We start from the raw sequence: 24,572 nt of genomic DNA, 5'->3' as shown, positions 1-24,572 counted from the left end.
CATGGAGGTCGGGATGCCTCTGCCGTGAGCTCACCCAGTGACTAACTTGTTTATCTCCCGCGGGAGCTGCACCGAGGTTTTTGGGAAGCAGATCCCCGACAACTCCTCTGCCTGTTCCAGGCGCCGCCTCCCACCCCTTTCCTGAAAAACGCTGTCGGAAATGAGGAATCCGCGGTGGCACCACTGCGTCCCCTCGCTGCGAGGGCAACGCAGGGAGCGGCTCCTCTGCCTCCTGCCAGAGCCACACACCCGGGAGTGCCACGGCAGGGAAACTGGAAAGGCTCAAAACATCTGGATTTTGGAAAACCGGGCGTGGAAATTCCGGCACAGCACTGGGAGAAGCTCCGCGTGCTTCTCTGGGCTGGTTTGACTGCGCAGGTACCGGGGAGGCACCGCTAAGACCTTATCCTGCCCCATTCCCAACCCCGGGAGACACCACTGAGACCTCATCCTGCCTCATTCCCAACCTGGCGAGGCACCATCACGTTTAAGCACAGAGGAAGATGTCCCTGGAAGTGTCCAAGGCCAGGTTGGACAGGGCTTGGAGCAACCCGGTCGAGTGGAGGGTGTCCCTGCCCATGGCGGGGGGGTGGAATTGGGTGGGCTTTAAGGTCCCTCCCAACCCAATCCATCCTGGAATTCTCTGTGTCTGACCAGTTTAACCTAATCCTCAGGTAACCACACGCCAGGGCTCCAGTGTCACCATGTGTCATCCATTCTCGGGGAGTCCCCAGTGCCTCCTGCCGCTCCCACTTTTGGGTCTGGGGCTCCTTCTGATCCACGAGCTCGGTCCCACGACCCTGCCCCTGCGGATGCTTCGTGCTGGAGAACAACCTGGAGCACCGGGGATTGGGACCCGGCGGGGTCCTGCCCGGGATGCGGGGCTGGGATCGTGTCCCGGGGGGAGCGGTGGGAGGGGGATCCGAGGGGCTGCAGCTCCACCGCCGGGCCGAGGCGGCCCTCCAGCGGGGCCCCGCTGCCTTCCCCGCGTACGAGCCGCTGCTCCGGTGCGTTTTGATGGAAATCAGCGTTTTATAACCCAAAAGGTGGTGTCTGTATCTCGCCCCCGCCCCTTCCTCCTCCCCCTACCCGCCACCTGCAGCGGGGCAGGACAGGGACAGGGAAAGGGAAAAGGGACAGGGACAGGGACGGGGACGGGGCAGGGACAGGTGAAGGGACAGGGACGGGGGAAGAGAGAGGGACAGGGAAAGAGACAGGGACGGGGAAAGGGGCAAGGCAGGGGGACGGGAAGGGATGGGGACAGGACAGGGGCAGGGATGGGACAGGGACAGGGATAAGATAGGGACCACGGCAGGACAGGGACAGGAACGGGGACAGGCACAGGGGCAGGGATGGGACAAGACAGGACAGGGGCACGAAAAGGGACAGGGATGGGACAGGCCAGGCCAGGCATGGGACAGGACAGGACAGGGGCACGGACAGGGATGGGATAGGACAGGACAAGGGCACGGACAGGGATGGGATAGGACAGGACAGGACAGGGACAGGACCGGGACCGGGACGGGGCAGCGCCGCTCCCCGTCTCACTCCGCACCGACCCGCCCGGCCGCCAGGGGGCAGTGCCTCTCTGCGCCCTACTCCATGCCCCCAGCCTGTCACCGCTCTCGCCGACCCCACGCTGTCGGGACGCGCACGTCTCTATGGTGCCGGTGCGCGGCTCTCTATCCGCCCCCCTCCCCGCTCTCTATGGCGCGGGCGATCCTCTGTCCCGCGGCTCCCGGTACCGTGGCGGCCCCGCTCAGCCCCGCTCAGCCCCGCTGCCGTCCTGCTGCCGTCCCCGGCCCGCCCCGGCTGTGTGGTTTGCGGGCGCTCTGCCCCGCGCATCTCTATGGCGGCGGCGGCGGCCCCGCCCCGGGGCGGCCTGGGGCGGCCCCGGCCCTGCTCCCGGCCCGGCCCCGCCGCCGCCCGCGGGCTCTGGGGCCCGGCAGCGCCGCTCCGAGCACCGGGGCCGGGCCCGGGGAGCCGCCCAGGTGGGTCGGGGGGGCGGCGGGCCCGCCCCGGGGCCCATCCTGCCCTCTGGGGCTCGGGGGGCTGCGCTCGGGTCCCCTCAGCGGAGAGACCCGTTCGTAACGTGGCTTTTCCCTTGTTTTTGTTCCCCTCCGAAGGGTTCCCGAGACGCCGGTTCCCTCGATGTGTGAGAGCTTCCGAGCGGCGCGTTCGGCCTGCTGGGCGCAGGGAGCAGCAGCAGCAGCAGGAGGAGGAGGAGGAAGGAGCAGGGAAGAGCCGGGAGCAGCAGCGGAGACCCTCGGGAATTCCATCCGTTCTGCATCCCGAGCCTCGCTCCATCACCCCCCAGCTCAGCCCCGCGCCCGCAGAGCCCCAGGTGACACAGCCCCGGGGTTCGCACAGCGATCGAGACAGATCCTGTGTCTTTTCCCTCTTTTTTTTCCCCCTCTTTCTCTGGAAAAAATCCCCCTCCCTGCCCGGGAGAGCTGCCTGGCCCCTCTGTGCCCGGGCAGGACCCAGGGCACATGCATGAAGTGATTTAGAAATAGGAATTTATTCCAGTAACTCTCCCCTTGGGGGTTCTACCATGAGGGCTGGTTGCTTTGCTGGAAAAAAAAAAAAAAAAGGGAATTAGAGCTTGTTTCTGTTAATCTGTGCTGCCTGGAAGGACTTTGCTCGGGATAGATGCAAAGAGGAGGGCTGGAATAAGGTTCTTGGAATGGGCCTGGAGTCAGGTGGTCGGTGTGAAATGGGGTGAGCAGATCATTCCCTTTACTTCCAGGAAAATGAAGTAGCTGTGACGCTGGCAGTGCCTGGGATGTCTTTATTAGCTCCTTAATTTCATTGAAATCCCACGTGGGGAAGGGCTGGAAGGGGAATCTGGTTCCTGACAGCTGAGATCTGATGGAGTTGTCTGGGGTGGAGGCAGGAGCTCAGCAGGGAACAACCAGTCTGCCTTTTGTCTCTGTGGTAATTAATTGTAATTAACTGGGTCAGCTGGGGCTGTTAAACTCTGCCTGTGTCCTGTCCAAGAGGTGCTGCCATCCTGGGGGGTCTGGTTTGTCCCCTGGGCTTGTGCTCTCTGCCCCTCTGGCCCTGGCACAACCCTCAAGGCAGCTCAGCCTTTGCAGAATTCCTCTTTTCCTCGGTGTTCCCTCCACTGCAAGGAGAACTGGCAGGTTGAAGGAGCCCTTTGGAGCCAGGAGAGAGCAGGACATGAGATTTGCAGACAAGTGTTTCTCAGGCTGCTCGAAAACCAATTTCTTTTCTCTTTCCCTCTCTCTTTGAGGCTGTTGTGCTACTGACAGTTCCCAGTTTTATTATGGATCAGAAACCTTGGCTCTAGCCAGGTGCTTCCAGAAGTGGGAAAGGCTGTGTGAGTGTAAGCAGATGGATGTTTGAAACGTTTTTCATGCAAAACTCGTAATTTTTTTTCAGAGGAGCTGGACAAACAGGCTGGATGTGCTGGAGCAGGTCTGGGCACAGCAGAGCAGGGAGGGCAGTGGGTCACCTTGTGCCCAGGGGGGTTTGGCTAAAGCTGGTGAAAGCCCCAATATTTGTGGGGGTTCCCCTTCCTTAGACGTTCCCATTGCTGACACTACTTAGTTACTTGTTTTTTCAGCATTTTCTTTGCTCAGAATGGGGATTGTGGCTTTTCCTCAAAGAGCTTAAAACCAGTTTTAGTTCCTTCAAATGTTTCTTGTGAGACAAACTGCAGGGCCAGGCGGGAAATGCCCTGGCACATGAGCCCTCTGTAAGGCCCATCCTTCCTTCCTACTCCTTCCACAGCATCTCCTGTCCTTTTTCTCTCTCCAAAGACTGATTGGAATTCCTCAAACCACGACAGCTTTGAGTTTTCTGCTTTTCCCTCCAGCTCTGTTGCTCCTCTTCACCCTGTCAGGCCCAGCGTGGGTTCTGTGCCTGCCCCTCCGTGTCACCCACCACGTGTGTTTATGCACCTGGTAGTTTAATGTCTTCTCCCTCCTGCCCTTGTTTTTTGATTTTCAAGGGGAATTTTGTCTGGAATTCTCTCATTTCACTGCTGCCCAGGTGAGCTGTGCAAGGTCTGGACAACAGAAAGCATACAGGTGAGGGAGCAGGAGGAGCAGGAAGAGAGTTTGCTGTTCATGTTGCTCATTCCAGCCAGGAGGGAGCTGTCAGCTCTGATTAAACAACAAAAAATGTAAATCCTCTCTTATTCATATTTTTGGGGGGTTTAGCTCCTCTTAGTTTTAGTCTTTCTTGGAAAGATTGAACCTAAGGCTCTCTGTTGGCCTGCCTGTGGTGTTTTCTTCCAGTAAGAGCAGCAGGAGGTCTCACTGATGAGATTTAAATATCTGGGTCACCTCACATTACCTGTGTTTGTTCCCTGCTCAGTTTTGATATTGGGAGAGGATGAAATAAAAGGGATGAGTGTGGAAAGATCAAAGTAAGGCTGGAGCTGCCCCAGGCACAGGTCATTTGCCAAATGGGGTTTGTGGATGGGCTTTTCCTGGCAATTTTAGGTTCTGGGTGAGGAGGTATCAGGAGTGTGCAAACAAGATTCCTTCTGTTTTCCACCCCCCATCGGGTAGTGGATCCAAAAGCCAAACTAGACAGAGCTTCCCTCTTTCTCAAAGATTCATCTTAAGCTTTGTGAGTCACTGGGTCAGGGATTTAAATCATTTCTTTAAGCTTTTAAAGCCAGCAAACATCAGGGGCAGCTCCTGGTTTTCTGTAGCTGTAGAATTGGTTATCGAGTTTGCACGTCAAAGTGGGCTCATTCCTTTTACTCTACTAGATTTTCAAAGCTGGAGAGGGGGAATGGGGAATGGATATCTTGGAAAAGGTGGTTGGAGCCAGCTGGGGTCTGCAGCCCCTCTACAGAGCTGAAGCTGGGCCCAGGAACCTCTGGCTGAAGTGTGTCTTCATCTCAAACCACCTTCTTTTGTAAAAACATTCCACTTTTTCCCCCTAGAGATGTCTGGTTTGTAGGTTTGTTTTTTTTTTTTTTCCTGCTTAACAAGTTGCTGTCTGGGAATGTGGCACCTCTGTGGATTTAGTTGTTATCACCAACTTTTGAGATCTCTGCAGTGGAGAAGCAGGTTGGGCAGCCAGAGCCCCGGTGCCTGTGCTCTCCAGATAAGAAAGCGAAGGAAAATCAGAAGTCTGGGATAAGAAATGCTTTCTTATCCAGAGATACCACATTTCTCTGCACTTCAAAGTGCTGTTAAAATCCCACTGGGTTTAGACCTGGCCCCCAGAAATTCATAAACACAACGGGACGTTTGGACTGAGGCTTCGCCTCTTAAAACTTGGCAGTTTTTTGCCCTTGCTCCTTGCATTGAAGAGTTGTTACAAATTTCCCTCTGAGAAATTGCCTTCTAATCTCTATCCTAAAATTAACCACAGTGGTTTCTCCTCCATGCCAGCTGTGTCCTTCACCAGCAGCAGAGATCTTCCTCCTCCTCGTTGTTTTGCCTGCTTTTTCTAGAGCTGACCTAATTCCTGGATTCCTCTGCTATTGCTTCCCTAACCAAGGTCGTTTTGCTTCCCTGATCGCTGCGGTTCCATCCAGGAGTGGTAAATTCAAACTGGGAATGCTGCAGTGGGGAAAAGACCTACAGAGATGGTGCTTTGCCCCTGTTTTGCACGAGAGTCTTGTTTTGCACAGCTGTCTTTCTGGAATGGCTTTGCCTGATAAGTCGTAGAATCGTGGGATGGGTTGGGTTGGGAGGGACCTTAAAATCACCAAGTTTCATCTGGACAGGGGAAGGGACACCTTGCACTGGCCCAGGTTGCTCCAAGCCCCATCCAGCCTGGCCTTGGACACTTCCAGAGATGGGGCAGCCACAGCTTCTCTGGGCAACCTGTGCCAGGGCCTCCCTGCCCTCCCAGGATCCCGGGATCTCCTTTATGTCTCCTCAGGGTTGTGTCCTGCTGGGCTTTATGACCCAAATCACCTTGTTCCCTGTCCCCTCTCTCTCTCCTGACTCGCAGGATGTGGTGCCAGAGGCTGGCGTGGCTGCTCCGGGGGAGCTGCGGGCGTCGGTGGCCGAGGAGCGTGGCGGCGTTGGCGCGCGGGCACCACACGGCCCCGCGGTCCCTGCGCTGTGCCTGGCAGCTGCACGGCGACCACCTCGGTAGGTGTGCCTGCTCCTGCTGCTCAGCCTGCCCGGGCAGAGCAGGGAGAGTTTCCAGACCTCGCTCCCTGCGAGTGATGTATTCTTTTTTTTAACCTTCTGGAATCACCAGCACGCCGGTTCCCTCTGAGAATTCCCAAAGGCGGGACGGAGCAGGCCCGTCTGCTGGCGGCAAGTCTTTTATGATAAGCGAGGCAGTGCTAAATCAGAAGTCAAATCCAGGGATTCCAGCTCAAAAAGTGCATGTGAGCCCTGCCCTGTCAGGCAGCGTGTTCTGTGCTGTGCTCAGGCTCTCCTGGCGGGGAGGATCTGGCGTGTTCCCGCTTCTTGTGCCCCCACTGGTGCACGTTCTCCTGGGTGATGGCTCCTGAGGCCAGTTAGATCTTGGTGCTCTGAGTCACTTGGAAGCAAAGGAAGTTGCTCAGCACTTTACAGTGGCCCCCAGAAAGGATATTGTAGTTTTCTCACTGCAAAGTGACCTCAGATATCTGAATTTCAAAGCTGGGTGGGACTAGAGCAGGAAGGGCTCTCCTGTTCCCTTCTAAAGGGCTTTGAGTATTCCCGAACTGTCCCAAGATGGAACAGGGAGAGGTTTAATGATTTTTTTGGTTGACTCCTCTCTGCACTGCTGTGCTGGGGCTCTACAACTCTGTGCTGTGCAGCTCTGAATTTACCACTTGTTGAAGAGATGATGGAGGGAGGTCTGGGCACAGGGTGTCAGCCGTGCTCCTTCCCGCTGCAGGAGGGGATGTTGCAGTTTAATGGCTTCCCACTGACAGAGGGCAGGGTTAGATGGGATATTGGGAAGACATTCTTCCCTGTGAGGGTGGGGAGGCCCTGGCACAGGTTGCCCAGAGCAGCTGTGGCTGCCCCATCCCTGGAAGTGTCCAAGGTCGGGTTGGAGCGACCTGGGCTAGTGGAAGGTGTCCCTGCCCGTGGCAGGGGGTGTAACTGGATAAACCACAAGGTCCCTTCCAACCCAGACCATTCTGGGATGGCTCTTTGAGATCTCCTGTAGATTTGATAAGAAGGGAAGCTGGTGGGATCCCTGACAGCCAGGCCTTTGCTAAGATGTCCTGCCTGGTCTTCCTCATGTGACAATTTCCATCAAGAGGCGCCTCTGCGTCCCCTGTAAGCGGCACCACAACGGGTGGGCTCTGGGCTTGCATTCTGGGCTCTGGTTTTTCTCCCTGTTGCCCCAAAGCATCCTTTGCTCCCGCCCTTTGCAGAGCTCAGGTACGGGAACACCCTGATGCGCTTGGATTTCGTGTGGCTGCGGGATCACTGCCGCTCCGCCTCCTGCTACAACGCCAAGACCAACCAGCGCAGCCTGGACACGGCCAGCGTGGACCTGGCCATCAGGCCCCAGGCCGTGCGGGTGGACGAGAGCACGCTCTTCCTCACCTGTGAGTGCCACAGCACCTGTGCCCTTCCTGGTTTGGTTGATGGATCCCGCTCGGCTTTGCCGGGACAGGGCGGCGTTATCCCGAAATCGGGGGCCGGCTGGGAAGGTGTTGAGCTGTGAGCAGGCTTTAAATGCTGCTCTTACTGTAAACAAACCTCAGCCTTAAATTGTGTCTGGCTTTCCTCCCCCAGCCCTTTTTTTATGTAGAAATATGTGTGTGCAGTGTGGGGGTGTTGGCTTGGTTTGGTTGAGCACCCCAGAAGTGCAGGTGGTGAGCAGATGGATCAAGACACGGCTGTGTTCGAGGTGGTGTCATCCCTGATCACAATGCCCATTTTCTGCCCTTTTTCCTCAGTTTCCCACCTGTTTTCTTCCTTTTGGTGGAGCTTGCCTTTATTCGAGGTCTTGACTTCAGAGATTTGCTTCTCCTTGGAATCTTGTCAACCAAAACCACGGAGGCTGCACCGCTTAGCCCTGAATGTGGAATTGCTGCAGCCCTGAATTTGGAGGGACTTGCAGCAGTCCTGAATTTGGAAGTGGTTACAGCAGCCCTGAAGTTTTGGAGGGAGTTGCAGCCACTCTGAATTTGCAGTTGTTGCTGCAGCCCTGAACTGGGAGGGAGTTGTTGCAGCAACAATTTTTTCAGGACTCGTGGCCTTACTAATAGTGTTTTGGGTGGCACCAGGGTGCAGAGAGCCCATGTCCAGACAGGTGAGCGGGGTGAGGCCTGTCCTGACTGATGCCATGCCCACAATCCCGGGCTGCTCAGTGGTGACTGTGCCCTTTGTCCCGTGTCCCAGGGCCAGATGGACACGTGACACGGTATGGGCTGGAGTGGCTGCTGAAGAACAGCTACGAGGGGCAGAAGAAGCAGGTGATGCACCCCCGGATCCTCTGGAATGCAGAGATCTACCGGCAAGCCCAGGTCCCCTCCGTTGACTGCCGGAGCTTCCTGGAGACAGACGAGGGCCTGAAGGAATTCCTGCAGAACTTCTTGTTGTACGGGATTGCTTTTGTGGAGAACGTCGCTCCCACCAAAGAGGACACGGAAATCTTGGCAGAAAGGATCAGCATCATCAGGTAACCGGGGCTGTCCCGGGGAGGGTAAACTTGTCTTCTCCTTGTTTGGAAAGGTGCTGTGTCCTTATCCTGTGTATTGTGTGGCACGGCCTGGTTTGCAGGCAAAAGCTCTGGGTCCTCTATAGCTTCCAGCTGCCCCACTTGACCTGGGATGGAGGATCCCATGGTGGGATCTGCCCCCTTTTGTGACAGAGCTGGGAGTCCCTGGGCTACGGAGCTGCCCCGGGGGCATACGATGACTTTTGTGACAGTGGGACTGGGTAGAGAACAGGGACTGAAGGAAGTGGCTGTCTGGGAAGAGCAGAGCTTTGCAAGGAGAGACATTTCCTGTTATGACTTGAGGGGTCAGGAGGGCAGCCTGGCCCTGGGAGCCAGGGACATCAAAAACCAGCCCTGGGAGTCAGGAACTTCAAAAACCGGTTATAGCTCTCACTAAAGAAAAACAAGAGTGAGAAACGTGTCTGCTGTGTTTGTGTAAAGCACCACCAGCATGGCAGGCTGGGCAGGGAGTTTGGAGTTTTATCCAAGCTGCAGAAACAGTTTGACTTGCCTTGGAAAAGGAGGGATTTTTTGTAATGAATGGTCACTCCAAATAGGAATGAGGGGCTCCAGGGAATATCCAACCAGCTTCTGTCTCCAGACATCCTCCCTCTGTAGCCCCTGAGTGCTGTTTGTCCCTACTGCTGTCCCTTCCCTCCTGTGCGTGTTTGTAGGGATGAGGTGGGTGAAAACACAGGATCCTGGGAAGAAGAAATGGGATTATTGGGTACAAGGAAGGGCTACCTGCACTTGGGCAGCTCCTTGTGTCACTGAAGTGATTTGACTGGGGATGATGCTCAGTGTGAAAACATCTGTATTGGTGGAGAGGAAGCAAGACTTGTCACCACCAGCCTTTTGGGAGGAAAGAGAGGAATTTGAATGCTTGAAGAGGGATTAGAAGCACTATCTCTTGACTGTAAATTTTGTCAAGTTGTTTTACTTTGATTATTCTGTACTTAGGACGCAGGGGAGTAACTTTGCATGCAAGAGGGGATCAGCCCTATCCTCACATTGCTCCATAACTCTTTTCCAGGGAGACCATTTATGGCAGGATGTGGTACTTCACCTCTGACTTCTCCCGGGGAGACACAGCCTACACCAAACTGGCCCTGGACCGGCACACGGACACCACCTACTTCCAGGAGCCCTGTGGGTACGTTGTGCTGCTGCTGCTTCCCAGACACAGGCAGAAGGCAGGAGTGAGGCCACAACAATGCCTTTCCCACCAGCACAGGCTTCCTTGTCTCCAGTGCTGCTGCTGGGGTGTCCTGCTGGTCACACAGCAATTCTGGGGCCTGTCTGATCATAGGATCCCAGAATGCTTTGGGTTTGGGGGGACCTTAATCCAGTCCCACCCCCTGCCGTGGGCAGGGACACCTTCCACTAGCCCAGGTTGCTCCAGGTCCCTTCCAACCTGGCCTTGGACACTTCCAGGGATGAGGCAGCCACAGCTTCTCTGGGCAGCCTGTGCCAGGGCCTCCCCACCCTCCCAGGGAAGGATTTGTTCCAGATATCCGATCTAACCCTTCCCTCCTTCAGCCTAAGGCCGCTGCTCCTGTCCTATCACTGCACACCCTGGTGTGATCCCTGTGGAGTTGGGTGGTCAGTGGATCACTCTTCCTGTGCTTGGAACTTGTAGATCTTCCTAAATGCAGGCAGGGAAGGACTTGGCTGTTGGAGAGCTGGGTGTTACTGCAGTTCAGGTAGCTTTGTAGCCACACAGAGGGCTCAGGGCTGTAGGAATTTCTGTGCTACCCTGAAGCTCCTCTAACAGTCCCTTCTGAACTCCCCCTCCTCAGTCTCCAAGTGTCACACTGTTTCCAGCCTCACAGAAATCATCCATGGGTTTTATTTGGGCAGTCTGGGAAAGCCCAGCTGCTCCTGCACCCCGTGCCCCATGGCAGCTGCTGGACAGAGCTGCTGCAGGAGTTTGCTTTGACCTAATCCTGCCTCTCTGCTGGGTGAGCTCTGTTATCTGTGTCCTCCAGGAAAGGAGGGAGAGCAGCTCCCTTGGCACAGCCTGTGGTGTCTGTGCTCCTGCAATCCCTGTGCCTCAGTCCAGCCAGGCTGGGCTTTGTGTTTTGGCAGTGCTGCAGCCCTGCAGGTACTCAGGAGCCAGGCTTTCCCAGTCCTTCCCAGTTTCACACCTGTGTGGGCTTTGGAAAGTAGTTGTAGCTGCATCATTCACCCTATGTGCCCTCCCAAACTGCTCTTCTCATCCAGCCTCTGGGCTGGGAGTTTTATCCACAGCTGGAGAAGGGAAGGCAGCAGCCCTTGTTGTGGTTCACAGGGAAGTGCAGGAGACTGCCCAGAGAAGCTGTGGCTGCCCCATCCCTGGAAGTGTCCAAGGCCAGGTTGGACGGGGCTTGGAGCAGCCTGGGCTAGTGGAAGGTGTCCCTGCCTGTGGCAGGGGGGTGGAATGACATGATTTTTAAGATCCTTTCCAACACAAACCATTTTGTGATTCCAGGATTCTATGACTTAGACTGACTTTCTAGCTTTTTTCTTTTTGTCTGCTTTCCCAGGAGGGGAATCATCTGGAAATGGCCTGTGGGAGAACAGGTGGAAGCACTGTGATCCCAAAGGGATCTAGGGACACAAAGAGAAGCCATCCAGCCACAGGGCAGGATTAGCTCTTCCCAAGTGAGGCTGTGAATTTGGTAAACATCCTAATGGGAAAAGAGCTGTAAGAACAGAGGAAGATGAAAGGTGTGAGATCTTTGGCTGCACCTGAGTTTTGGAGCAGCCCTTCAGAGCAGGAAAGGTGGATTGACCTGGATGTACCTGGCTGTGCCCAGCCAGGCAGGAAGCTTTGGGTGGTAGTGTTTGTTCTGGAGCAACTCAGTGTCAGGAGCAAAGTAAGTGGATTTTACTGGGCCTTGAGGATCTGGAAGTGCCCCACATTTCCAGCCAGATCTAGTTTGCTTCCTTATTCCCAGTGAACCTGCAGGACCCATGTGCTTTTGGGACCTACCTGCTTGGCTGACTTGTTTTGGGAGCTCACAAAATCTTCCCCAAAGCCAAATAAAAGAAGTAATTAGTGATCAGAACTTCAGCCTTCAGAAGAGCTTTGACTGAAGTGCTCAGTACCAGAACCCAGAGCTATTTTTATACCTTTCTTTTCCACTTGGAAGAGTTCCCCTCAGGTAGGGTCTTCTCACCTGCAGCCAACTGGAGTACATCAATCACTGAATGAGCAGGGCTGACCATTAATGCTTGGGATTCTGCAAAATCACAGTTGTGTAGGAAAACCAGGAATTTCTGGCTCTTCTAAAGGGATAACCTCTTCTAAAGGGAAACTCCCCAGGCTGTGGGAGGCTGCAGCACTTCTCACTGTTCAGGGACCTGAGCCTGCCCTGGAGGCTTTCCCAGTGCCCTGAGCTGCCCCAGGAGCTCAGTGCCCCCAGGCACGGGGTGTCCTTTGCTCCAGTGCTCCTGGACTGACTCTAAAATCATCCTGAAGCTGTTGTGGGTGGAAGGTGGTGAGAGCACTCGGGTGAAAAGGTGAGGGTGGGGTGGCAGGTCCTGCCACACCACCTGCTGTGGGACTGGGATAACGGGCCCCCAAGGGAGATTGGAAGATAAAAGCCTTTCCAGAAGGTCCCCATTAATTTTCCAGCAAGTGAAAATTGGGAGTAGGTGGCTGGAGGCAACTCATGTGTGTTTTTTCCTGGCAGTGCAATGCCTGCCTTGCTTGGATGAAGGAGAAGAGAAGCTTCAGAGCAGTAATAGGACAAAAGCTGAGCTGGATGGCTTCCCACTAGGGAGGGGATGTCCTGTAGGTCAGCTCCTCACTGGGACTCCTCTGCTCCAGGCTTTCCAAAGAGAACCCCAGAGGCTTCCTGCCTGGCTGGGCCCAGCCAGGTACATCCAGGTCAATCCACCTTTCCTGCTCTGAAGGGCTGCTCCAAAACCCAGGTGCAGCCAAAGATCTCACCCTTTCATCTTCCTCTGTTCTTACAGCTCTTTTCCCATTAGGATGTTTACCAAATTCACAGCCTCACTTGGGAAGGGCTAATCCTGCCCTGTGGCTGGATGGCTTCTCTTTGTATCCCTAGATCCCTTTGGGATCACAGTGCTTCCACCTGTTCTCCCACAGGCCATTTCCAGGGTTCTTCTGAGGGACTTCTGACTGCTTGTGGGAGACCATGACACATGTGCCTTTGCATGAAGGTTACCTGGGCTCCCCTTGCAGTTCCTGGACACCTCACCAGCACATCCAGCATTTTTTTAGCTATCCTGTTCTGAGCTGTTCCAGGAAGCTGGTTTTATGCTTTTGAACCTCTGTGTCCTGCTGCATGGATGGACTTAGAACACAATCATGGAATCCCAGAGTGGTTTGGGTTGGAAAGGAACTTAAAACTCACCTCATTCCACCCTGCTCCATGTGCAGGGACACCTTCCACTGGCCGAGGTTGCTCCAAGCCCTGTCCAACCTGGCCTTGGACACTTCCAGGGATGGAGCAGCCAGCAGCCTCCTTTGAGTGAGGTTTGGGACTTTGGGTGCCACAAACTTGATCCTAAAGTCTCACAGACTCACATCAGTGGCTTTGGGAAGCAGCAAAACGTGTGGGATCGGAGACCTGGAGAAACGGCCAGGGGGCAGGTGGAGCAGCCCTCTGTGCCCGCGGGGCAGCGCCTCGTGCCCTCGGGACGGGCAGCCGAGGTCATTGCTCTCGGGTGGTGTCTCCCATAACAGCATCCAGGTGTTCCACTGCCTGAAGCACGAGGGCACGGGCGGGCGGACGCTGCTGGTGGACGGTTTCCACGCGGCGGAGCAGGTGCTGCGCCGGGCCCCGGAGCACTTCGAGCTGCTCAGCAGAGTGCCCCTGAAACACGAGTACGTGGAGAACGTGGGGGGCTGCCACAACCACATGATCGGGGTGGGGCCCGTGCTCAACGTGTACCCCTGGAACAACGAGCTCTACCTGATCAGGTAACGTCCAGCGTGAGGCCTCGTGCTCGTGGGGAGGAAACGGGGTGGTTTTCCAGAAGAGGCTGTGAACTAAAAAGCCAGCGTAGTTTTGAGGGGCATGTTTTTGAGTGTCCCTCCCGCTTCAGAGGAAGCGTCAGAACCGCCCATACAAACGTGGGGGTCGGTGCTGAGCTTCCATTTTTCACTCCTGGCATCCTCCCTGCAGCTCCATGCCCTCCCTTTGAGCGGCAGAAGAATTCAACCCTTGTCTGGAGAAGCCCCTAGGAGCTCTCCTGGCATGCAGGGAACAGGGAGAGCACAGACTGATCCCTTCGAGAGGAAATTTGGGCTGATTTTTTTTTTGGAACTCCAGTTTGGCTCAGTGCTGGAGGTTGTCCAGCACTGCTTTGCACTTTCAGTCTGAACAACCCTCAGACTCACCACATCCTTCCATGGAAAACCAGGAAGAAGAGGTTTACCTTAACAGGAAACTCCTCTTACTCCCGGTGTTGCATATTCCCGATAGTCCTGCTCTTGCAGCGTGACCTCCCTGGTCCTGTCTGCATCCTCCCTTAAGTACTGACTAACCCTGCAGGCTCCTGAGGTTCCCTTGGAAGCAGCTGGAGTGATGCTGGGCCGTCCCTTGTCTCTTTTTCCCCCCGTAGGTACAACAACTACGACCGTGCCGTCATCAACACGGTGCCGCACGACGTGGTGCGCCGCTGGTACCACGCCCACCGCGCGCTCACCACCGAGCTCAGGCGGCCAGAGAACGAGCTGTGGGTCAAGCTGAAGCCAGGCAAGGTGGGACTTGGAGCTGGATAATGTGGGTTTGGTCCAGGGAAGGAAGCAGGGTGCTCCACGGGTGTCCTGCCACTGAGCTAAGAGCTCCATGTGTGGCAGCTTTCCTCCCTCCAGCTGCTCTGAGGTGCCTTGTGTTATAGCAGTGGCCTCTCTGTGTGTTCCTGCTGTCCTAAAGGAATGTGAGCTTCCAGGTAAGGCAGAAATGTTTAGGTCAAGCTCTGCCTCAGGAAAGTTAGTCTCAGCTGGGAGAGAGAAGTAAAGATCTTTCCAGTCACTGAAATGAGGACCCTCGGGAGCAAAGGGGATGAAACACGTAGAGTTCAGCCTTTAACTTCTTCCAGAAGATAAGTTTATTTTGATGGAACTAAATTACAGTTCTGAGGTTCTGTTTGACCCCTTACATGGGTGAGACTGCAGAGGCAGGAGATTGTGGCTGCCCTATCCCTGGAAGTGTCCAAGGCCAGGTTGGAAGGGGCTTGGAGCAACCTGGGCTGGTGGAAGGTGTCCCTGCCCATGGCAGAAGAATGGAATGGGATGAGCTTTAAGGTACCTTCCAACCCAATCCATTCGTGGACTCTGAGATGGCCACTGGCTGTTGCTGGTGAACTATTGCCCAACCTCTGCAGTGGAGAAGCAGAGAAACAGCCCAGAATTCTTCTGGTTTAGTACCTGTCATCTTCTAGGCACAGCTCCTGGCTCCGGGTGAAAGAGCTGTGCTGGATCCCATGGCTGCAGCCTCACAGTGTTGAACAGGAGGGTCATGCCTACCATGGCACTCCCTTACCTGCCAGTCCCCAGGGATCTCCAGGACCTCTCCTGCCGTGGTTGCTCTCCTGCTGATGACCTTTTCCCTGTCCTGCAGGCCCTGTTTGTGGATAACTGGCGTGTCCTGCACGGCCGGGAGGCGTTCACGGGGTACCGGCAGCTCTGCGGCTGTTACCTGACCAGGGACGACGTGCTCAACACGGCCCGGCTGCTGGGGCTGCAGGCTTAGCCCAGCCCTCGGGAGGGGCAGGCAGCCCCCAGTCCCACCTCTGAGTGGGGGCAGGCAGCCCCTAAATCCCTCCTCCAGGAGGGGCAGGCATCCCCCCAATCCCACTTGTGCAAAGGGCTCCCCAGTCCCACCTCCAGGAGGAACAGGCAGCCCCCCAATCCTACTCATGGGAGGGGCAGGCAGCCCCCCAATCCCACTTGTGAGAAGGGCTCCCCAGTCCCACCTCCGGGAGGGGCAGGCAGCCCCCTAATCCCTCCTCTGGGAGGGGCAGACAGCCCCCCAGTCCTACTCATGGGAAGGGCAGGCAGCCCCAATCCCACCCCCGTGGTGGGACAGGAATGCTGGTGCCCCTCCCCGTGCTCCAAGCCCACCGTGTTGGTGCCTCCCCATGACACAGACACTGCACATACCTCAGACATCTCCACCCTCTCCAGGCAGCTCCCAGTGCCTGCTCAGGAGAGGGAGCAGGTAGAAGCCAAAGGTTTTGGGATCTTTATGGGACTGCCTTTGAGCACAGTCAGCTCTTGCTATCCGTGCTCCCAGCCTGGCCTTTCCAGTGTGCCTCAGCTCTGGTTAAACCCCACCTTAGGAAATGCTCCTCCAAAGCAAGTGCCTTCAGGATTTAGAAGCTTTGCATTATTCCCTGTTCAGCCTTTTTTTTCAGCTGCCAATTTTAGGAATTTTTTTAGCAGAGCAGAGTGGAAATCTTCGGGATCTTCTCCTTGTCACTCATCCAAGCCGTGCTGCCTGGAGAGATCCTGGGCATTTCTGAGGAGATTCAGGTTAGAGCAGGAAAAGGGAAGCAGCAAGATCTGCATGTTGGGAAGCAGAGATGACCATGTTAGATGAGGGGTGGAATTCCCACTTTTCCTTAACTTCCAGTACTGCCGTGCTGCTGTTCCCTCTGCCTGTTTGCATCGAGGTTGACACTCAGCAGCCACAGTATTTGCTGACAAACTTCCCACTGTGCCTTCTCTCCCATCCTTTCTTTAAGGAATTTGTGTGAGGTTGTCATCACGCTGCCTGCTGCACAAACCTGACCTTTTGGGAATGGTTTTGTTTTTTTTCCCCCCAAATTTTCCTGTTCTGACGGTGTCAGAAGTGCCTTTCAGCTCCCAGGAGATGGGAGGGTAAACTGGGATCTGCCACACTGAAAGGCCACAGGGTAAGGAACAAAAGCAAATCCTTTTGTTACAAGAACACTGGGATTTCAGAACCAAGAGGGCATTTTAGGATTTGATTATTTTTCATCCTTTTTGGGGTGTTCCCTCTGCCCTGACCAGACCTCAGAGCAGGGCTGAGCCCTTCCTGGCTGTGCTCTGTGAGCTGCTCTGTGCCCACAGTGCAGGCACTGAACTTGCTGCCCTCATTTGATCCAAACACTGAATGGAGAGATCCCACTATTTCTCCTTTATAGGTTCTCCTTAGGTGCCAGTTCCACCTGCACAACTGAGAGGGGAAGTTTCACAACTCTCCAATAATCCTGTTGAAGCAGAAAACCCCAGCAGGAGCATGTGGTGTCCCTCCCCCATCCCAGCTCCATGTTCCTGAGCTGCTTCCACCGTGTGCTGCTGCTGAGGGAAGAGTTGGTGCCCAAAACAGTCTGTTCCTTGTAAAAGGGAAGGGACAAAGGGTTCTTGATCTGTATTTGGAACCCTCTTTAAATTCTTTAAGGGTTCCTGAGCTTTTTTCCTCCCTGTGCCCCTGGGGTCTGAGGGAAACACTTGGGTACCGTGGGACCTTCCCTTGGAGAGATCAGCTTCTCCTTCCCCTGCTCAGAACTCCATGTTTATCAGCTGCAGGCTGGAAATCTGCTGGAAATCTCTTTCTACTCCATGGCACAAGGGAGACCCCACCAAAGGGTACTGACCACACTGCTGTGACAGAGGTGCCTTTGTGACAAGGAATGTGGTGACTTGGGCTGGGCTCTGCAGACACCAACCCCTTATGAACCAGCCCCAAGCCAACCCCCTCCTCACCAGGACTCTGGAACCTATTCGGGGGGAAAATTGTCCCCAGTGAATGCAGAAGAAACACATTTCCTCATATTTCAAATCCTTTACCCACCCCCACGATAAACAGGGAGGGGGGAGAGCTGTGTTTCCATCTTGTTTCACCATTCCCCCCTTCCCAAGAGGGCTAAATTCTTCCTGGGCAGCTTGTGAGCATCCAAAGGTCCTGTGAAGGAGCAGGACCTGGTGGCAGGTGCCACCTGTCCCATCCAGGTGTTTGCTGGGCCGTGTCCTGGAGCGGGGCTGCCGTGACAGCGGGTCAGGGGTTGTGATCCAGCTTTTCCAGTTCCTTCAGCCAGTCACTGAACTGCTTTCTCCTCCTTCCCAGCACTCTGGGGATCCAATGGACGTGTTTAAGATTTTTCCCAAACTAAGAAATCGACTCTTCAAATAAATCATTTATAAAGTCACCAGCTTAACAAAAGATGTATTTAAGCACTGATGAGCTTGAAGATAAGTCTGGTTTACGCAGCCGAGGGGGGAATGCGCATGAGGAGCCATAACCCAGTGCGTCCCAGTTGGCTTCTCCTCGTTCCTGCTTTCCCTGGCCACACGATGGCACAAGCTGCCAGAAATTGGTGTTTAAAAAAATCCACGAGTCCCATCCCAGTGCGGTCTCGGAGTTCCCGGTGGTGCCGGCGCTGTTTGTTCTGCTCTGCTCTCCATTCCTTTGGAGAAGCCCCGGAGTTGCTGTTCAAAGCCTCTGTGGCTGGGAACGTTTTTAAGGAGCCGTGGGATGCCGTGTCCATCGTGGCAAAGGGTGGAGCAGGGAGCGGGAATGATGTGAGGGAATTGGAGAGCTCGGTTTGGGGGATCCGAGGGTGCCTGGAGGAAAGTGGAGCTGGTTTGAAGGCAGCCGAGCCCGGCCCAGCCTGGTGGGACCCGGTGTTGGTGTGTACCCCGGGATCCTCCGTTCCCATCAGCACGTCCCAGGGCCCCCACTTTGGTCCCTTTTGCCACTGGGGCTGTCCCTCCCTCACCTCGTGCACCCTGAGCAATCCCCCACCCCACACACCCCTTCGCTTGCCTCCACTCACCCTCTCTCCTCTCCAGACTGCTCCATTTGCCCTCCGGTGCCCCACACATCCCTGTTTGCTCCCTTGTCCCCCCAGGACCCTAATTCCTTCCCTGAGACCCCTTGGCTGTGCAATGCAGCCCCTCCTTCAGTTTTCTGGGGCTTCCCAGAGTCCTCAGCCCTACAGTGAAACCAAACCACCCCATTTTCCCTCCAGTGTGTCCCAGAGCTTTCTGCCTTCCTGCAGTGCACTCCCACACCCCCTTCTCACTCCCAGCTCTCAAAATTCCTCTGGTGCAGCTTTTGGTGCAACCCCTTGACCTTCCTCTGGTGCCACCAGGAGCCTTTGGCTCCTCACAGGCCTCGGGTGAAACAGAAGTTGCTTCTACCCCAGCTGAAAATTGTTTCCTTTTTTAGCTTCACTCCTCATTTGGGGCTTGGAGCAGCCTGGTAGTGGAAGGTGTCCCTGCCCACGGCAGGAGGTGGAACAGGATGGGCTTTAAGGTCCCTCCCAACCCAAACCATTCTGAGATTCCATGGATGTAACAAACTGAGGAACAGTGGGGGAAAGTTAAGGAGGCAGATGGTGAAAGAAAAGGTCAGGAAGCGGGAAAAGGAATGGGAAGGTGAGTGTTGGGCACATGGTGAGAGGTGCTTTGGGAGGTGGGAGTTGGGGGCTGGGTTCCCTCCCTGCCTGGTGGCCGGGGCTGATGGAGCCAAGGGGTGCCACCGTGTTGGTGCTCTCCAACCATCCACATCCACCCCCTTTCTCCTAATGCTTCCCCCAGGGCTCTCCTATCCCAGCATCTGGCTTTGGAGCTCCATGGGAGTCCAAGGGGTCTGGCTGTGCTCAGCAGGGCAGGAAAGCTTTCCCAGCACTCGGGGGCAGAGCCCAAACCTTCCCCAGCCCCTCATCCCTCTGCACCCTCAGTCTGGAGATGACACTTGGTCCCCAGGCCCTGATCCCAGGAGCGTCTCTTCCTTAAACTGAAATTCCCTTTGCAGGAAGCCGGTGGGACATGGATGATCCCAGCCCACCTCCAAAAGGTGGAGGGAAAAGCTGCTCCCAGTGGGACCAGTGTTTTGGAGCCAGGCCGAGCCCCTGCCCCCCAGACCGGGGTGGGAGCGAGTTCAAACTGCACTGCGGGAACTGAGCTCCAGGGATGGGGTGGGAGAGGAGCTGTGGGAAAGGAATAGGGTTGGATCTTCTGCCCTCGGGGCATAGAAATGGTGTGGGATGTCCCCTGTAATTCCCATTCCTGTGGGACCCCCCTGCCCTGCCCCGGCAGAGCCGCGGGAGCCGCTGGTCCCCGCGCGGTGCCGGAGCCGTCGCAGCTCTGCCTTCCCTTCCCATCCCCGGGAGCGCGGGGACAAGAGCGGGAGCTGTCACTGCTGCCAGGAAGGCTCCCGGGAGGAGGAGGCGGCACGGAGGGAGAGGAGCCATCGGCAGCAAAACAGGCTGGGAATACCCGCGGCGTCGGGGACCCATCCTCACGGTGGCGAACCTGACGGTACAGCCTCACCTGGGCTCTCATCCCGGCGGGGGAATTTCAAGGGGATATTTGAAATCAGGGAAACTCGGGGCTGTTTTTCCTTGGCAGATGCTGCGGTGCCGTCCCGCGGAGCTGCTGGGGATCACCTGGGCGCTCCTCGCAGGTAAGGTGGCCCCGGGCTGGGCTGCGCTGGGAGCCGGTGCCGTCCCGCGGGCTCCGCGCCAGGTCCTCGCCTGCTCCAAACCCCCGGAGAGGCTTCGGCGGAGCTTTGGAACTTTTTAGGAGGGGTAAAAGGCTTAACCTGGAACGGAAAGGTGTGTGTGTCCAGGGAGGGAGGAGGTGGGAGAGCCAGGCACAGCTCCGGGAATAAAAGTCGGCTGCAGACAGATTTATACTGGGGCAGAGAGATGTAATAATGAAAAAATAAACACATATATATTAACATATATACATATGTGTTAAAAATATATATGTAAAAACATGATATATGTAAAAACCCAGATTTTATTGCAGTTATGTGAGCAATGACACTGTGCTCCTTAGATACTCACTGGCTGCCTGGAAACACAAATCACAGAGTTATGGAATGGTTTGGGTTGGAAGGGTCCTTAAAACCCATCCCTTTCCACCCCCTGCCATGTGCAGGGACATCTTCCACTAGCCCAGGTGGCTCCAAGCCCCATCCAACCTGGCCTTGAACACTCCCAAGGATGGGGCAGCCACAGCTTCTCTGGGCAACCTGTGCCAGGTCCAAATGTACAAAGATTTTTAGGATGAGCATCTGAGATAGAAAGGAAACCCATTACCCTATACTTCGATTTTGGAATGGTGTCAGTGAGCTCTGAGGGTCTGTAGGATGAGCTTTGGCCATTGCAGCTGTAAAAGATTCCTGGGATGAAGTGTTTTCTCTTTCCTTCAGCTTGTGGTTCTGCATGTTTCATATAAACAGTGTTTTCCCAGAGAAAAAGGGGTTTTAGTCATTAAATTGTTTTTTGTCCCTCCACAGCTACAGTTTGGGGGACAGGAAGGCACAAAAATAGCTGGTTTCCAAGATCATAAGAATGAGAAATTAAAATCACCAGGTGAACTAGATTTACCTGGATTGTCCCATCTATTTTCTTTCCCACCTGTGCTGCAAAATCCCCCATGACAGTCCCCAGTGGGAGCAGCAGGACTGTTTCCAGGGCTGTTTGCTGTCTCTGGAGGTGCAGTGGGAATGCAGGTGAACAGCTGCTTATCGAGGCAGGAGGTGAGACACCATGAAGAGCAAACACAGGCTGTGTAGTCTGTGAGAATCCCCCCTGTGAGAACTGCCCCTCACTGCCAGGCTCTGAGGCTCAGGAAGATGTTTTCATCCCATCTCATTTGTTGGGAAATGTGGCTGAGGGTGTTTGGGGTCGGGTGTCTGGAGAGGGACTGGGATCTCTTTCCTTCTTTTCCTCTTCCCCTTCTCTTTCCCTCCTTTAACCTCACCTTCTGATTTTTTTAAAGAATCCACTTTACAAGATTGGGCTGCAGTAGCGATTTCTGCCCAGCTTTCCTAGAATCCTCATTTTTTGGAGGGGGAATGGGAGCTGTGACCTTCCCACAGCAGCTCCTCTTGAAGTTCTTGAGCACCTGTGAGAGCCCAAGTTGTGACAAGCACAGGAATTTTGGGGAAGTGGCTGCATCCCCCAGTGCTGGGAGTGTGTGGACAAGTTCAACCCCAAACAAGACTGGGAATTCTGTGGCTGCCCCATCCATGGAAGTGTTCAAGGCCAGGCTGGAGGGGACTTGGAGCAGCCTGGTCTAGGGGAAAGTGTCCCTGCCTATGGCAGGAGGTGAAACAAGATGAGCTTTGAGGTCCCTTCTGACCCAAACCATTCCAGGATTCTATGAACTGGGAATAAGCCATGGAAATTAGGTCAGGGTGACAAAACCTCAAGTAGGAGAATCCAGTTCCACGCCCCTGCCATGGGCAGGGACACCTTCCCCTAGACCAAGTTGCTCCCAGCCCCATCCCAGCCCCTCTCCCTCTCCCCAGTGCCACCACTGGTGCCGTTGCCTCAGGCTGTGGGAGCAGCAGGACCCCCCCAGGGAAGAGCTGCTGCTGCTGTGGGATCTTCTGTGCTGCTCCCTGGGCTGGATAACGTCACCCACAGCCATTCCACACGGTGGGAATACTCCAATGGCACCAGCTCCCACACCATCCTGCAGCACGACGGGGGCTCTCACACCCCAGCCATCCACGTGCCCTACGTGGGACGAGTTGTTTTCCATCCATCCAACGGATCTCTCACGCTGGAGGATGTCCAGGAAAGCGACAGTGGCATCTACAGGGTGACTGCCAGCGGGGAAGACACAGAGAGCCTGGAAATCGTGCTGGAAGTCCTCAGTGAGTGGTGGGTGTGGGAGGGAGGAGCGGGGCAGTGGGTACAGGTAGAGCCATGGTGGAATTTGACTGTATATGGACCATCGGCCAGACCGGGGGGGTTGGAGAAGGGATTTTGAGCAAAGGCTGATGGGCCAGGCCTGAGCTTGTTTGAACCTGTCATGTATGGAGATTGCACCAAGGAGACCTTGGAAAGAGGCTCCCACCCTGTCCTAGGGGAGAAGATCTGCTGGTGCTGCCCAAGGAGACCTTCTAGGGGGCCCGGCTGAGACAGAGGGCTGGGCTCCATCCTGGGAAGGAATTCCCTCCTTTGTTTTCCACTCTTCAGTCCAGGGATAGAGGGACCAGTAGAAGGATGGAGGGACTGGTGGGATGATGGAGGGACATCAGAGGCACCGGTTGGAGGATGGAGGGACTGGTGGGATGATGGAGGGACACCAGAGGGAGTGGTGGGATGACAGAGGAACTGGTGGGATAACAGAGGGTAGGATAACAGTGGGAGGATGGAGGGAAGATGGAGTGACCGGTGGGATGATGGAGGGACTGGTGGGATGACAGAGGGACCAGGGAGGTGCTGCACATCCACTGCCACCTGCAGAGAGTCCCTGCAGCACTCTGCCGAGGTTCAGCCAGCAGGGCCGATGGAGCTGAGCCCAGCAGGGTGGGCTTTGTGGAGGAGTCCTAATCCCCCCTCAGCCCCCCCTGGCCCCACACTTGCTGTGTGCTGGCGCCAGCCGCTGCCACAGAGATAGGAGGCACTTGAAATAGCTCAGAAGTTCCTCCTCGATATTGCTCCCGGCAATTCCCTTAATTTGCTCTGGCATTATCCGTCCTTGTGCTAATAATGCCGTGGCCATAATGCTCCCACAGCCCTGCCCCACCCACCTCTCCTTCCAACCACACGTAATCTGAATGGGGTCTGCAGCCTTCTCCACTTTTTTCTCATTTCCTGACACATTTCCAAATGCTCCATATTTACCCAAGTCCATTAAAAGCAATGATTCAGCTAGAAAAAAACAAACCCCAGTCCTGGAAAGCACAGCAGCAGGATGGACTTCCCAAGGGAAAGGCACCTGTGACTGCACTGTGGCAGATGCTGTGGTGACAACTGCAGCCTAGGTGTCCATCACGGATGCTCCAGGTCATGTTCACTGGCACAGGTTGCCCAGAGAAGCTGTGGCTGCCCCTTCCCTGGAAGTGTCCAAGGCCAGGTTGGATGGGGCTTGGAGCCACCTGGGGTAGTACAAAGTGTCCCTGGCCATGGAAGGGGTGGAAGGAGATGGTCTTTAAGGTCCCTTCCCACCCAAACCATTCCATGATTCCATGTGTGAGAGAAGTGCTGGTGTCCCTGTTCCCTTTCCAGAGCCCGTGTCCCGCCCTCGGCTCTGGAGCAGCGCTCTCGTGGCTCGGGCCACTGGTGAGGTGGTCTGTGAGGTGGCAGAGGGCAGAGTGGACGCCATCACCTGGAAGAAGGATGGGCAGCCCCTTCCCCCAGACAGAGTTTTCCACCTCTCCAACAGCCGCAGCGTTTTGCACCTGAGGCCGGCGAAGAAGTCGGACTGTGGCTCCTACTCCTGCAACGCCAGCAACGGGATAAGCTGGCAAGAAACCTCCGTGAACATCACCATTGCAGGTGATGGGGTTTCACCTCCCATAGCTCCTCCTGCTCTCCACCCTTCCCTGGGCATCCCTGAGTGGTTCCATCCCATTCTTCTGCCTCCATCCCCCACAGTCTGGCCGCCCTCTCCGTGAGGTGGTGCCCACGTGTTGTTGACAGGAGCTCCCCACTGTAGGATGATCAGCAGCAATTCCTGATCTCTGATCCCACCAAGGCACAGTCCTTGGCAGGAGATTGGTCATTCCCTCTTGGAGCAGGTCCCAAGTGATGGCCCTTGGCCAAGGTGATGGTGAGCAGGTCATGGGCAGGGGGTGGTGGCCAGGAAGCCCGTGGGCAGTACCCATCCCAGGTTGGATATTTCATGGTGCTGATTTGGCCACCAGCAGGCAAACAAATGGAATCTGTCCTGGTAATGGAGGAGCCCTGTAGCCACCAGAGCCATCCAGCCAGTGTCCTGACTCCTGTCCCATCCGGGTGGCTGTTTTCCAGGTCTCTCCCGGCCCTTGAAGGACACTCTGAGGATTGCAGTGGTCGCCGTGGTCTTCGCCATCGTCTCGGCCTGTGGATTAATCATCCCCGTCTGCCAGTCTGAAAAGCTCCGAATAAGTGAGTTGGGGGAGCCAGGCCCCCATTTCCCTCAGCTGGTGGGAGAGAGAGGGAGGAGCATTGCTGTGGGACCCCCCCAGGTCCTGGGACACCCCCCCGTACCTGGGTGGGGACAGCGCATCCCACCCTGG

General features: G+C 55.6%; 1 protein-coding gene across 3 annotated transcripts; it reads left to right on the top strand.

Moving 5' to 3' along the window:
* The first annotated feature begins 1,925 nt into the window (after positions 1-1,925).
* TMLHE (trimethyllysine hydroxylase, epsilon) lies at positions 1,926-17,748 on the top strand. Of its 3 annotated transcripts, XM_017818616.1 has the most exons (10): positions 1,926-1,991; positions 2,127-2,344; positions 3,977-4,055; positions 5,947-6,089; positions 7,319-7,495; positions 8,295-8,574; positions 9,647-9,766; positions 13,313-13,549; positions 14,194-14,332; positions 15,195-17,748. In XM_017818616.1, the coding sequence occupies exons 2-10, from the start codon at positions 2,152-2,154 to the stop codon at positions 15,324-15,326; spliced, it is 1,500 nt and encodes a 499-aa protein (XP_017674105.1). In that variant the 5' UTR covers positions 1,926-1,991; positions 2,127-2,151; the 3' UTR covers positions 15,327-17,748. The 3 variants fall into 3 exon arrangements, with proteins under 3 accessions (XP_017674105.1, XP_017674123.1, XP_017674114.1); XM_017818634.1 differs by lacking the exons at positions 1,926-1,991; positions 3,977-4,055 and having other exon boundaries at positions 2,237-2,344; XM_017818625.1 differs by lacking the exons at positions 1,926-1,991; positions 2,127-2,344 and having other exon boundaries at positions 2,373-4,150.
* The last annotated feature ends 6,824 nt before the right edge of the window (positions 17,749-24,572 follow it).

The sequence above is a fragment of the Lepidothrix coronata genome, unplaced genomic scaffold, assembly GCF_001604755.1.
Source record: "Lepidothrix coronata isolate B3197 unplaced genomic scaffold, Lepidothrix_coronata-1.0 Scaffold2, whole genome shotgun sequence".
Lineage (NCBI taxonomy): Eukaryota > Metazoa > Chordata > Aves > Passeriformes > Pipridae > Lepidothrix > Lepidothrix coronata.
Note: the sequence above shows the minus strand (reverse complement) of the source record. Positions and strands in the feature narration are given on the sequence as shown.

Coding starts and splice junctions, on each gene's coding strand:
- TMLHE (XM_017818616.1), top strand. CDS start 2,152: ATGTGTGAGAGCTTCCGAGCGGCGCGTTCGGCCTGCTGGGCGCAGGGA. Junction 4,056..5,946: donor GGACAACAGAAAGCATACAG/GTGAGGGAGCAG, acceptor CCTGACTCGCAG/GATGTGGTGCCAGAGGCTGG. Junction 13,550..14,193: donor AACGAGCTCTACCTGATCAG/GTAACGTCCAGC, acceptor TTCCCCCCGTAG/GTACAACAACTACGACCGTG.